The sequence below is a fragment of the Aquila chrysaetos genome, chromosome 7, assembly GCF_900496995.4.
Source record: "Aquila chrysaetos chrysaetos chromosome 7, bAquChr1.4, whole genome shotgun sequence".
NCBI classification, from domain to species: Eukaryota; Metazoa; Chordata; class Aves; order Accipitriformes; family Accipitridae; genus Aquila; species Aquila chrysaetos.
This window is the reverse complement of record NC_044010.1, coordinates 21,454,644-21,469,351: the sequence shown is the minus strand read 5'-3', so window position 1 is coordinate 21,469,351 and position 14,708 is coordinate 21,454,644. Positions and strand designations below refer to the sequence as shown.

The 14,708-nt window shown below is 38.1% G+C and overlaps 1 protein-coding gene across 16 annotated transcripts in view; it reads left to right on the top strand.

Annotated features, from left to right (window-relative positions):
* ROBO2 (roundabout guidance receptor 2) overlaps positions 1–8,592 on the top strand; it is a 952,677-nt gene extending 944,085 nt beyond the window's left edge. For 14 of the 16 annotated variants that reach the window (XM_041124896.1, XM_030020184.1, XM_030020193.1 and 11 more), the window contains 2 exons: positions 515–715; positions 1,738–8,592. In XM_041124896.1, coding sequence (XP_040980830.1) covers positions 515–715; positions 1,738–1,739 — 203 coding nt within the window. In that variant the 3' untranslated portion in view covers positions 1,740–8,592. The remainder of the gene's footprint in view (positions 1–514; positions 716–1,737) is intronic. The other 2 variants (XM_030020192.1, XM_030020186.1) reach the window with 1 other exon arrangement.
* The last annotated feature ends 6,116 nt before the right edge of the window (positions 8,593–14,708 follow it).

Sequence of the window (14,708 nt, the reverse complement as noted above, 5' to 3'; positions counted from 1 at the left end):
AAATCTTCAGTGTACTTTGCTTAGTTAGAAATTACTGAGCTGCTGGAAGCTAATTAAATTAGCTGATATTGTAGTTCTTTATCTAAATTGATTGTGGTAATGTTACCATAATTTAAGCTAAAAAAAGGAAAAAGCACATTCATGTAGGCTTGAAGCAAAAATCTAATCATAGCTGCATTGTTTGGGAAATTGTATGTGAATCTTTTTTTATTAAAGTATCTATGATTCATGATCTATTACTTCATAATGAATCTAGACTTTTTATAGTTAATTAAACTTATGAGTTTACATGAAAGCAAGACTAAATTCATTCTGGTTTCCTTGTCTGTGGGATACAACACTGAGTTGTGTATTTTCTTAGGTAAAATTTTGATGCTATAAACCAAGACAAAAGACAGATATCTGAGGGCAGGAATGAAAATGATGTCCATATAAGAATAGCCTGTTTATTCCTGTTTATAGGAATTTATTTGGTATTTATTTTGTTTTGTTTTGTTTTGCTTTGCTTTTTTAGAAGAGGCACTCGTACCATATAGTAAACCCAACTTCCCATCCCCTGGCGGCCACAGCTCTTCAGGAACAGCTTCTTCTAAAGGATCAACCGGACCTAGAAAAGGTGAAGTCTTGCGAGGAGGTCACCAACGCAATGCCAGTGACCTTCTCGATGTAGGCTATGTGGGATCAAACAGTCAAGGACAGTTTACTGGTGAATTATGTAAGTTTATCTCTAGCTCAGTTCAAACTCTCAAATAGACTAAAATAAAAAATTATAAATCTGTTGTGAAGAGAGGAGGAAGTTGAGTGTGGTAGTCAGATTAAATTTGACCTGGATCTTTTTGCCTTCTGAGGTGTTTTGCCTGTGATGACAAACAAATTAAGTTCTTTTGTTCTTTGGTTTGGACCAGTTCAAATCTGTAAGCCACACCAACGTTATCTACATAGTACATCTTTCAGTGTGTAATGCTAGTGAAACACTGGGAAAATTGAAAGGAAAATCAGGAAATTTAGAATTTTCTTGGCACAGTGTAGTATGCTTGTCTTGGAAATGCCATTGGCAGTTTTTCTTAGAAAAGTGAATGAAAAGGGCATAGTGGCAAGCTTGTGATGCCTTCTCCTTAACCTTCTGTTGCTTGATGAGCAGTAGTCTGCTCTTTTTGACCCTAGATGGAGGTCCTCTTTCTTTGAGTGTGTAGCCCAGTTTTTCAGTTGTATATCCCAACTCTTTCCTCAGCTTCCCAGGCCAGGGGAATTATTTTCCAAATTTTTTTCTATTATCACTCAATATTTATTAAACCTGGTATAAAACCTTGTTAATGCTGTGTACGTGATGGTAGTACCAGATGCCAAAAGGTTTGACTCTATTGTTTGAAGTAGTACACCAACCTCCCAGCTAGCTCAGGCATACTGGTATGTTTACTAGTAAAAGCAATGTAGCTGTTGGCCTGTTTGCCTCCTATTTGCTGCAGTTAGACCCTCAGTACCTCCTGACAGTTACTGCCCGGTAGCTTGTAAAAGAGCTAATGCTGGTCCACAAACCCTGAAATGTGCTGTCTCAGATATGGTGTTGGTAAGTGCTGAATTTTAGCATCCATCGCTTTTCATCTTAGAAGCAATTAACTCTCTTCTCCCAACCTATTGAATATTCATCCTGTGCTGCAGTAATATTGCCATAGGCTTTGTTTTGTGTTTTTTTCTCCTTATTACAACCTCTTCCTCTCTCTTTGTTTCTCTCTATAGAGTAGTTGAGAAGACACACTGCAAGCTGCTCTGATGGACCATCAGGTCTGAACTCATGGAAGTGATGACACTAAACAGTGCAATGAACATTTTCTTTATTTATGTACTATTAAAAGAACTGTAAATGCAATGTAAAGACACACAGCCACACATATCCCACAGATACCTTACTTGTGTTCTTCTCTTTAATACACCATCCACCTTAAACTATTCCTTGTCAGGAGTATATGAAAAAGAAAGAAAAAAAAAAAATCACCCTCCAGGATGAAAAGGATTTCCTTCTGTATATAATTTCTTTTGTTGCATTGCTATGCAAGCTCACCTTCTTTTTAGCTATGTTCATATTCATGTCTGTTTTTATTGGTCGGTTGTACTATATGTGAATTAATAGGCTGTGGTGCCATATATTAACTTTTAATTGTGTAACTTTTATGTTTAAAGTTTGCACTGCAATTTTATTTGGTGATAAGCACAAAACTCTACTCCTCATGACATGAAGAAAAAAGAGACTGAATGTGTGAAGAAGGTTTACATACTGTAAGCTACTTCGGATGATGCTGGATGTAAAGGAGTGTGTTAGGTGGTTTTCCATTGGGGTGTAGAAATGAGAAAGTGACAGGCAAAACTGATGTCAGTGAAGACATTAGAGACAGATTTAAATCCTTTAGAAGCAAGCAACATAGTCATTCTTCCTATTTAAGAAGGGGTCAGAAGTTGGAAGTGTGAGATTAAAGAATGAATATGAAAATTAAAGGTAGCATGAGATGGCCTAGACCCTTTCACTAGAATGATGCCCTTAGTATCTGTTTTTAGCCATCCCATGCCATTAAGTAAAGGGGAAGAAAAACAAACCTTGTTACAAACAAAAGAACTTAAGGTGTTTCACTAAAGCTGGTTTTATATTGCAGTTTTAAAAGAATTATTACTATTAATTTCTCCAACCCAAAATATAAGACAGATTTCCCGGGAGAAACAAATAATATAAACTCAAGAAATACCTAGTAAGTAGTTAAGGATGCAATTTATTATTGAGACATATTCAAGCTGCTTCCAAAAAATTGAAATATCAGAGTATCTTATTTCATCTTTCCAATACATGTATAGTACAGTAGAGGATAGAGCTGCACCACTGAAATTCATGACATTAATTGTTTTGATGCAGTCTAAACAAACTTTTGTGTTCTGTTACCTGAAGTCTGTGAGAGCTGAAGCTGGATCCACTAAATTTGTAGTAAAATGATGTTTGGAAAGAAAGCAACAGTCAAATTATTTTCGACTTGCATTAAGTACATTTCTGGCAATACAATACATCCAAAAAGTTGGATATAAGCAAAGAAAATCTTTGACCTGTGTTTTAGTGAGTGGCTTCAAACACTACTATGATGAGGAAATAACGCATGTTTATACACTTTTTGAATAAACCAGACTCTGTAAGTGGACATTAATGACAGCATCCTGTCTCTTCATTAATTTTCATGACTTTGTCCAAATCTTCTGTACTTCTCAAATCTCAATGAGTAAATTGTCAAACTTTTCTTAGAATATTGTATGTGGATAGCCCACTCATTTGATGCTTAATTTAAATATTGCATCCTACAGCTTATTTCTGTTAGTTATCTGACCATGAACACAAGTTTCCATTTGAATACCCTTTTCATATAACCAGTCTATGTTGTTTTATATATTGCCTTGGAGCTCACCAGTATTAAGAACACTTTTAGTAATGGCAGAATTTTAAAAAAGTAAATTACAGTGCTAAATATGTGTTGCTTTTCATTTCATTAACTTGTTCCATGATAAGATAAAACACTACAGCCATCAACTATAACTCAGCACTACTGAATATTAAAAAAAAAGCTAGTTAACTTCCTTAAGGTCAAGGCTCTTATTTAGCAGGTTACAAACCAAAAAAAGTTGAGAAAAAAATGTATGCATTTATTTATATATGTGACCAATGAATATATGTAATTTTCCTGCTTGTTAAACCATTATAGTTAAAACCATTACGTAAAAATGTGCAAAAAACGTTAAAGCAAGATAAAGAAGGCATCATATTTACATATGTATGTTTTTTATTTTGGTATTATCATATGAAGAGAAGACTATTCAGTGTACAATTCAAATTTAATTCTCTGGAAAATGTTTAACTCAGTCACTGGTAGAATTTTTTTTTTCCCTTTTAATTCAAAAGCTTGTGCTGAGCTTTGGTGGAACACCTTACTATATTATATTCAAAATTCAGTATCATTAGACGTTGATAAAGCCATCCCAATTACTTTCAAATATGTGTTTTATCTCTTCCACTGGAAAGTAAATGTGTGTCAGTATTAAAGCTGTGCAGTACCATGATATTCACTAACTTGTCCATCTGCTTCTGTACATTTTTGTTCATTAATAATTTGCTTACAATATTACATAAGGTGGTGTTGTGTATCGCAAAGTGTCTCCATTATCTTACAGGTGATGTCTCGTCTTTTTTTTTCTCTCTCTTTTCTATACAGTGTACTTCCAATGAACCACAGTACATATTTTTTAAAATGCCATTTAATTTACTATTTTAAAAGAAGTATTCTTCTTTTTTTTTTTTAAATTGAGAACTTTTATTGTGAATAATGTGTTTAAAGAAAAGGGATGTTGTGGCAGCACTTAGAATTGTTTTTTAATTTGTTTTTTTTAAAAAACTGTTTATTGGCTACAGTTTGTTCACGAAAAAGTATGACCTCTTAATGTGTTTCATTGGTATTGTTAGTGCAGCAAAATTTAATTGGCATAAAAAGTTGGTTAATAGTACTGTTGAAGTGTGTATTGTATATTTACTGGGGAAAAAATAAAACGTATTCACATTTCAAATCTATGTTAAAAGATCTTGAGTAAGGAGTCAATATGTGAAAACCCAAACTGGGAAAATCAGGCAATAATAACATAGACTGAGCTATAATCATCACTGTCCACTTACAGGTAACAAGGAACATTTTATATGCTGGTTTTTGAACTAAGTTAAGAGCTGTCTTACAAATAGGCCAGTGGTAAACATTGCCTGTCATAGGGATTTCTGTTTAAGGTCCTGTCTATATTGAGAATAGTTGTACCAATGTAATTACACTGATACAGCTATTCTAGTGATACATCCTCCATTTGTAGACATACTATCTCAATGTACAGTAAGGACCACAAGTGCACAGCTTACTTTGCTTAAAAGCCCATAAAGTAGTGGACATGTCAGACCTGTGTTCAGTGGGTCTGAACCCTTGGACTTGGGGTTTTGTACTGGTGGAGCTGCTGCCAACCCAGTACAGAATATCCCCAGAACACATAGATAGATGCTAGGTCAATTTTTCTCAATCTTTGCATTGAATATATGCTAAATTTTAAATGCCCGAGGGCTGAAGGACCAAATAATAAATTGTTACATGTGCTTCAGTGGTGTATTGCTGTATGGGCAGCCATTTCAGTGATGCAAACAACAGACATTTCTTTTTTGTTATTTATTATTTCTCAAGTCCTTATCCAAGTCAGTAAACCTTTTGAATAACTTTTGGTTGTCACCTGAAATACAACAGAAACACCGTTCCTTGGCAAAAGTACAAAAGAAAAGAAGCTTGGAGAGTTTTAAGTACATTGATTTAACTATACACCAGTGTGAAAGGAAGACATGAATGTTTGAAATAATGATATGCTGGTTTATGCTTGCCTCAGCCCGTACATTGCCAGCCAGGAGAAAAGGTGTGTACTGAGGCTGAGAAAGAGTCCTCACAACTGACAGAGGAAAGGTAATCGGGTCAGGAGAGATTCTGGCAGGAACTTTTTTTTTTTAAAATACAGGCAGCTCCTTTGGCTTTTCTACAATTTATGGAGTTTGGGTTTTTTATGATTAATGGCCTTGTGGAAATTTAGCAGGGGAACTAGAAGGAAAAAAGTTGGCCTTCTTTTGTAAAGATTGGGGGGAACTTGTTTGCTGAGGGGAGGATTTTTTAATTTCATTTTTATTTTTTTAACACGTTTTGTGTTCCATCTATCTGGAACATGTTAGCTAAAAATAAATTATTTTTTAAAACCACGTGGGCAACGGACAATTCATTTAGGAGGTACATTCAAATAGCAGGAAAGATAGCAAAGAGTAATACTAAAAAAAGGAACACATACATTGCCTTAGAATCAGCCAAGTCCACTACAGTGTCACATGTAATTCTGAACCATTGATAATAGGTATAAGCTTCATTGCTTTTGGTTTCCATACCAAAATAAATTATCCAAAGTCCATAGGAGGCCTAGACCCTCAGGACACTAAATCTGGTACTTTATTTTAAATGTGTGGTTAATCCAAGCTGGTGGGACTGGAGCATGCTCAGGGTTTACGAGCCCCCAGCCCTGGCTGCTCGCACCCCAGCAGTCTCCAGCTGGGAAACACATGTGGCTTCAGGCTCAGCGAGTGTCAGTGGATCCCTTTGCTAGGCACCTTGTAGGCATCACGTACGTAGAGGCAGCGTACTTCGCTGAGGATGAAGTTTTTCACGGCAGGGAAGGTCTCCAATGAGTTAGGCATTGTGGCAGTTCACAGTGGGACCACTTAGTCAGGCAAGTCTCACGTTTTAGGACCACCTTGCCCAGTCCTTGTCTCGGTGCTGTCCTGCTATGGTCTGTGTATTCAGTGCTGCTGCTGTCTGCTGGATCTGGGGTGCCTGGCATGGGGGGGTGTAAAAGAAGAAAAGGCGCAGTGGTGCGGGGGTGGGGGGGAGGCATGTAATGCTCTCCATGCATTGAAGGGCTGGATATATGCCTTATTAGTTAAGAGGGGACAAGGGAACACAGTTGAGCAGTGGTCCCAAACATCTGCTCTGCTGTTTCTAGCTTGTTCCCTGCTTCTGTTTCAGACTGGCCTCTTGCCATGCCAACCGCTCCTCCACCCAAAATAACAGGTACGACTTAGAGACATCTCATGGGATCCAGAGGAGATGTAGGGCCATGCCTAAATGCTGTGAATGTGGACTGGGGATTTGAGGAGAGAGAGCTCTGAGCTCTAGTGTTGGCGTGAGGACTAGATTGCTCTCTAGCCTGCCTTTATTTAACTGTGTAGCTACATCCAGGAAGACCCCAGCAGCCAAGAAGTTCCTAGAGTGCACCTCAGCCCTGCAGCATCTCTACTGGCATGTGACTCCTCACTCAGCCTGTCGTAGACCATCCTGAGTTCGATGCCGGCTTCTCACCGCATCCTGAGGACTGAAATGGCTTACGCTGACATTTAGGCAAGTGAGGTTGTTCCTCTCTCTGCAGCAGAATGTTAAAAAAAACCAAACCAAAACAACACACCAAAAAACCAAACCTGCCACTTAAACACAAACCTTATAAAACAGTCCTCAAAAATCCTAGAAAACAAAGCATTTCAGATGTACGTGTTTGAGGATTTTTTTTTTTCCTTTTCTTAGTATTTTGTCTTAGCTACCATTGAAATGATGTTTATTTTTTCAAAGCTGTTACACTGTCCCTCCGCGCTCCCCCCCACCCCTTTCTCCAGTACTTGTCTTTCAGCTGTAAGGAAGTTATGGTAGAGAATAATTACATTTGTGTACTTTCTGTGTTATAACTTTAAACAACAAGGTGCACAGTTGCATTCAGTTCAATTGATCAAAGCCAGATGGGGATGAAATGTTTGTGTTTTTTTTCTAAAAAGGCCTGCTACTATTTGTGCTGATATTTGTTCCCCATTTATGCTGATCAGTGCATCTTTTGCCTTCAAGGATGCCATTAGTAATTCCTCTTTGTGTTCAAAAGCAGGAATCCATTGTGCAGCACTTGGAGAGCCACTCGGATGCAGGTAAAGAATATAACAGCTTGAGCAAGTGCTAATTAGAACCAATTAAACTTAATTGACCTCCTTTGGCAGTAAAATGCATAATAGAACTTGCTCTGTCCTTGCAAAATGGAGATCTCGCCTCTAAGCACAAGAGTGAATCATGGTTTCATGTATCAGCCTGTAGTAATTATGTGAGTATAACAACCAGGAAGCGGCTTGCTCCAATTTGTTCTAATAACTGAGCTCTACTGTATCAGGGCAGTGCAATAAAAGTGAGATTTCTGGTTCAGTCTATTTAAAAACCTAATTTTTGCAGAGCAAATGAGCATCCCAAGATACCAATACTAATCTTTAGGAATGAGTTGGCAGAAAAATACAGAGTCCCTTTTATAGGTAAGTAATGGTGTGAGTATAAAAAAAAGGCAGTTATATGCTTGCAAGTTGGAAATGGCTCTGATGTTCAGAGGCTGTGTCTATCCTGAGTAGTAGGTGTAAGCTTTGGTGTGCCTGGATTGGTGCCTTGTCCAGGCGAATGATCTGCCTACAGTTTATCATGTGTCCCTACTGCACCTTGCAATCAGGTTGCCTTCTGCAAACTTCTGTTCGAAAAGGGACACTAGCACCCATCCATCTGAGGTTTGTGGTGCCATGGGACTGCACCACTAACACAGGCACCAGTCTGGACATAGTCAGAGGTATCCAAATAAAAGGAGAGAGAAAGAGCAGGGGAGAGAATGAAGGGTAGGAAATGTAAAATTGTGTGAATTCAAAAGCATCAGTGGTGGCTGCGAAACTACACATCCCTGTGAAAAGCCATTCTTATTAGTAAAACAGAATTGATCCAGTTTCAATGACCATGCCTTGCTGACTTTTTCCTTAGCAGGAACTGAATGCGACTGATTTTGCTGCTAACTTGGCCTTACTATGAACAGCAATAAAGGTGTTAGTCAGGTGGGGACTTTGATGTGACCAATAACATCACTCTCCCTTCAGGGAATGTTCATGTGCTGGCTTGTTAATGAATTTCTTTCCTAATGAGTATCATTAAAAACCCTTTGATTAGCTATTTGTGTGAATGCCCTTCCTTTTTCCTCTAAGCTGCTACTTGCACTAGTGGCAGCAGGATTTTGCCCTAGGCAGAAAGCATGCAGCTGTATTCTTTACCTCATGAATAGAAGTCTGAGGCAAACTGCGATAGGAAAGAGAAAAAAAAAAGACCTCACAGATGAGTTGAAGTTGTTTTCTACACATGTACAACCTGAGTAGGCACTAGCATTCTGATGAGAATGTCATTAGGGGAAATGAAGAGCAATAGGTAGTGATGGTGAAGCATGTAACAATAATTTACATATACCTCGAGTGCCAACAGGCAAAGAAACAAATAAAGCTATAACCTGGGGAAAGGGAATGCCAGAGAATAAATGGACCGCAACAAGCAAACAAAAAATGCCATGTCATAAAATGTAGCAAAAAGCCTGGAAAACAAAATTAGAAACAAAACAAGGCATTTCATGTGCCGGGCCCCTTAATGAGATATTGATGGCATAGAAATTGCCTACTCCTATGCAAGACAAAAGGAAGACTGAGAAACGCAAAAACAATTAGGAAACGGATTTGGCTATCTAAGGTTTAATAGAAAGAGATGTGGCATAGCAGAATACAATTAATCACCAATTGCCTGAAACACTTTCTTCTCCTGAGCTACTGCAGACCTGTCTCCCCTGCTCCCAATCTTAAAATGACAGGCACCTGATCCAGTTTCTATTTAAAAAAAATCTCTCTGTGCCATTCCTTCCCCAGTCCCCCAAATCTCCCAGTGAATTGCTGATTCTGATAAACAAACCTTTTGCATTTACTCTGGTGTCACAGGCTTCAAACTAGCTTCAGCCTACCCACCCCTTTCTTCCTTCTCTTCTTTTTTCCCATCAGGCATAAGCCTCATCTACGTATTTTCTACCTTGTTGTTAGGCATATAATGAGGCTTTCCTATTTTTTGTCCTTCTTTGCCCAGAAAGCTGTCTTAGATCCATCACACTTAGAGATTTATACAAGTTCACTTTTATGTTTGATCTATGTGGAATATGAGGTTTAAGTGTAAACTGGGTCATTGGGTGCCTTTAGAGCATTTGTAAGTAAGGGAGAGCCATTGATGAATCTTGATTTGAGTTTTTCAGCCCTGTATGCAGAGCCTGAGAAATCAGGGTGAATGATCACAGTTGCAGAAGGATTATGGCGTGTGTTGCAGCTCGTTGTCTACTGTGCCATACGTGATTCTCTGCATCAATGTGCACGTATTAATAGCAGCACAGGAATGTACCTTAAAACATCTGAAATAGTAAGTAACTCTGAATAGTGACAACCTGCAAGTAAATCTTGGGTCTGGTGAAATCTGTGGTAAAATTTTAGCCTTATCTTTAATCAAGATGAAGTATTGGTTTCCAGGGTAATCTCTGTAGTGTAGTAGCAGATTTTTGCCCATCAAAGGGCTGCCTTTCTATTCTGTGAACCTTACAGCCCTGGGACATTCAAACATATTCTGATTTTCTGTACATGAATGTTTGTGACATGAAAACCTGTTTCCAAACATGGGACTTACTTTGAGCTTCCTTCTATCATAGTCCATATGTGCTTTTGGATCTTTTGGGAGTTATCCAAATCCGAAGTGTTTTCACAAGCACTTATCGCTAACTAAGAATATTCAAGGAACAACCCCTTCCATATTTTAATATTCTTTACAGTCTCATGCAGGCCCATGAAAGGGAACGGATACCAATTTCAGCTTTTGGTTGCTGATATGTTACACTTCTGATTTCATTGAGGGATTTAGGAGGCACGATTTTCATAGAAACTGATGTCAATTAGTTAATTGGAAACTTAATGGTAAAAGTACTAGACCTCTGAGATCCGGTAAGTACCCTTGTACTTTAACTGAGGGTAAAACCTTTCAGTAGTTTTGCAGCTACTTTTTCTTTAATTAATTGATCATAGAATTACAGCATTTTGTAATACTTCCGGTAGAACTGTCTGGGTGAAGAAACTTCGCTTTGAAACTGAGTTGCTCTGATCAGAAACTCCTGCTTGGACCAATATAGAGACTTTTGTGGGACAAGTAAATATTACATGCCTTTCCAGCAGTAGCAGCACTGTTGAAAACAAAACAAAAAAGAGTTAGTAAAAGACAGGTAAACTCAGCATCGTTTAGTGAGTACTTGAGGTTTCCTCTACTTTGGTCACATTTGGCATATGCCAGGAAATGTTTGGTGCAGGGGTGTCTTTGTGCCTGCTGACATCCCTGGCACCTCTCGCCTCACAGGTCACACTCAGAGCTGGAGCAGCCATGGGAGTGGAGGGCAAGGAGAAGAAAAGGAAAGGAAGGGAGAATAAGAAGACATAAAGTATTTCAACAACAGTTTTCAGGACAAAAAAGAATTCTATTTTTTTCCAGGCAGATGTGTAGCACAGTGTGGATCTGGTACACAGAAAGACTCCTTTTGCCCACTGTCCTTTTTTTTTTTTCCTTTAGATTTGGATAAATGTACTCAGAAAAGAAAATTTCAGAAAAAAAAATGATGTTAACTGCTGGAACAATCTGGGGTTGTCCTCAGTGCAGGCCTCTGACCATCAATATTAGGACTTGTCAGTAAATTGATTATTGTTCATACACTGTTACTAGTGCTGACAATAATAATGACAGAATGCTCTTAATTGGTCTCAGGGAACAAAAATGAGACACAAAACTCTCACCCTTTTTTTTTTTACAGTGAACAGTTGCTTTTTTTTCTCAAGCACTCAATATTATCATGGTAGTCTTAAGGGTGTTCTGAAGCATCTTATGCTGTTCACTTTCTTAAATCCATTTATTAAATTGAATGCTGTTGAGCATGAGGCTGACATTTGGTGATTCTCACGCAGTTTCTAATAGCTGCAGGGTGCTCATGTTTGGAAGCAGTTTTATGATGCTACAAAATGTCTTCTCTGCTTTTGCTGGCACATATCATACCATATAGCTGAAGCAGGGCTGTCAGGACAGCACGTCTCTATTTAGCAGACCATTGTTTGTCATCGAACTGATATTCTTGGAGTTTTTTCAATTATAGCATTGTTGCCAATGGTTAAAATTTCAAAGCTTCATAAATGACTGTGCACAGGAAGATTAATCCAGCTGGCAAACTTTCTACTTTTAAGATTTTTGTAAAAGTCACCAACACGAGAGCCAATAATTTTCACTCTCTGATGAAGTCTTCATTATGGAGCATGTGAAACCTTGTTATAATGTGGATGACTTTGACATTATATCTGCAGTTATGTGCTTGCCCTTCTAATAGCACTCATACAATGGGAATTGAGCACCACAAAGAGCCTCTGAAAGTAGAGTAACTTAATTTTCCTCCGCATTCATACAGTGTACAGGTTTAGTAAGGGTCTCTCATGTTATTTACAATGCCTTTGTTTGTCAGATTCTTATTTTAATTCCCTGGTATATAAAACCTGGCAAATGTCAGCACTTGTAACTATCAGCTTTCAATAAACACAACCTACAGGGATGCGAGTCGTGTAGGACACGAAAAGAGTAGGTCACTCCATAATGAGCAACTGTGAAGGGAGGACAAGTTAGCTCAAAACACTTCCTGTGTTTGTCAGATTTAATTTGAGGTTTTGACTGTGCGCAGGTTCAGAAACGCTTGTTACAGGTGGTCAAGACATGCTAGGAAGAACTACAGTGAATAATAAGGTTATTGTGCTAGAATGGTATCACAACACCTGAAGCAGCCATTGTAGCTGTTGTTTCATCATTCTTCAGCATTGATTTTTTTATTCAGAAATGAAATTATTACAACTTTGACCTGCTAGTGGTTTCTGTGATATTGAGGAAGCACTAATAATGTATTTTTTTTGTCTCTCTCCCTCTTCTTTTTTTTGCCTTCTACCCCTCTGCAATAGACTCAGGTTCATCTTAGTTGACGTGTAGCCAGTTATCAGCATAACCCTGCTGACAAAGCACTCCTCAATGGCTGCACTGGAAAAAAACCCCAACAGCAAAAACAATTGGCCAATGCTGCTTAAGGAAGCTATATTTCCTTTTTCTCTTTATAGAACTTTTGTCAATCTTCACAGCTCTTCAGAAAGAAATTTCTTATTCAGAAAGACAAATTAATGTTTCCTTCAGAGAAACAGTTTGACAGAGGCATTAATTCACTGCCAGACAGGACCTGATCCTTATCCTTTCATTCACATTAAGCACCATCTTACCTACAAATGGTCCCAAACAAGAAGTGGTGTTACTCAGAGTACATCTATCCCATGCTGCTCATACAAGCCACTTGGACCCTCCTTATTCATGTCATTCATTTTTCACACCACTACTCTTAAAATCCTTATGTTCTAAAGTCTAGACTCTAACGTAATGTACCCTTATTTCAGTACTAGCTTCACTATTTTTAATTTTCTTTATTTATATTCTCTTAATTTAATTTTCTTACCTTCAGTTTTCCTTCCTTTTTTTTCTTAAAGATATGTTTTCATTCTTTGAGCCTCTTCTACAGATCATACATGCCTTCTCTGCTGTTTGGATAAGGGAAATCAGAGCCTAAGTGTTCACCCTGCGTGAGCAGAATCATTTACATGTTGCCCACACTTATGTACATGTTAAGATAGCTGTTGCTGCTTTTACAGGCATATCTTGGGTATGTGTTCAGATATTCTTTCCTTTAGTACCTTGTGTGACATGAAAAAAACTGACCAAATAAAATTTTAATGTTGAGCAGCTTTTTCACATCTCGTAGGCAAGCCTAGCTCCCTCTGTGACGTATTTACTAAAGTGCAATGCAGCTTTGAGCAGTTTCATATTTTCTCTTCCAAAATTTTCCTTCAACTACAAAAGTTATTGATGCTGATTACGCCTGGAAATTCAATAAACAACTTCAGCCTCTCTGACCGTGCATCCACATAGCCAGCTAGTGATTTGGAATGGCTTCAATTCAACACAGCTAGTTAGGGAGAGACAGAACATAGCCGGCATCCTCACTTGGCTATAGTCATAAATCATCATAGAACCTGGCATTGACAAATTGGTCTTGGCCTAGAGCATCCAGGAGCTTTTTGAGAAACCTGGCCAGGGTAGGGCTAAAACATTAACAGCAGGCATCCAGGGATATGCTTTCAAACTTCTGGATGGAGGTGGATATGTAAACAATATGCTTTGCGGGCAAATTTCCAGGAAAATCTATTGAAATTTTTAATTTGTCTTCAATTACTTTTCCTGGAATTTTCTTTCAGTTCAGTTGCTATCTTTGTTGTCCAAATGAGCATGAGCAAGGTGGATCTAGGATGATAATCGAGCTCATCTGTCAGCAGTGATATGAGAAAAATAGCAGGCCAGTTGCAATTTAGTGCACAAAACATCGCTGTTAAAGGGTAACCAGTTCATCAAACTTTGCTGAAAATGATGAGGTTTTCTGGTGGTAATTTAGACTAGTAGTTGGAAAACAGTTCTAATTGGACTCCAAGGCTGAGTAGCTGTCACATACGGTAAATCTCCACAGACACTGAAAATAAGCTGAGAATTAATGAGCTTCTAATTTCAAGACTGATGTCTCTTGAATATGTCTCCTTCTTTGTCAGAGATTTTCTCCTTATCCCTCCTCTCCCCCTCCCCAGTCTTACCCTTTCCTTTGTACAAATTCCTTATCTCATAAACAGTCATTGAAGCACTTTTCTCTGCATGTGCTTATGTGTGTATAATAGAGCTTAAACTGAATGGTATAAACAGGCATTTCAGTATCTTAATCTACTAGCAAGTGATTGGCACAACTGGAAGTGTGGGGGGACAATGGCCCCAGTAAGTTATTCTGTGAAAAAAATGGCATCAACTTTGTACACAATAACACATTTCTTATTAGTGTCAATGAAATGCTGCTATCTGAACATTTTAATGTTTCTATTAGCTGCTAATCTTTGTCTTTTCACTTTAGCTTTTCCTCAGATTCTTTACTCCACCTTCCAGTCTTTTCTTCTATTGCAGTTTTTCCTTCTTTTTCTAACTTATGTCTTTCTGCTTTTCCCATTCTGCCTTCTAATACCCTTTTTCTCTGCTTTGTCTTGGATTTCCAACTCTCATGCTACTCTCCAACACCAGTCTTTCCACCAGCTAATTTTCCAAGATCATTCATTCCTCCATCTG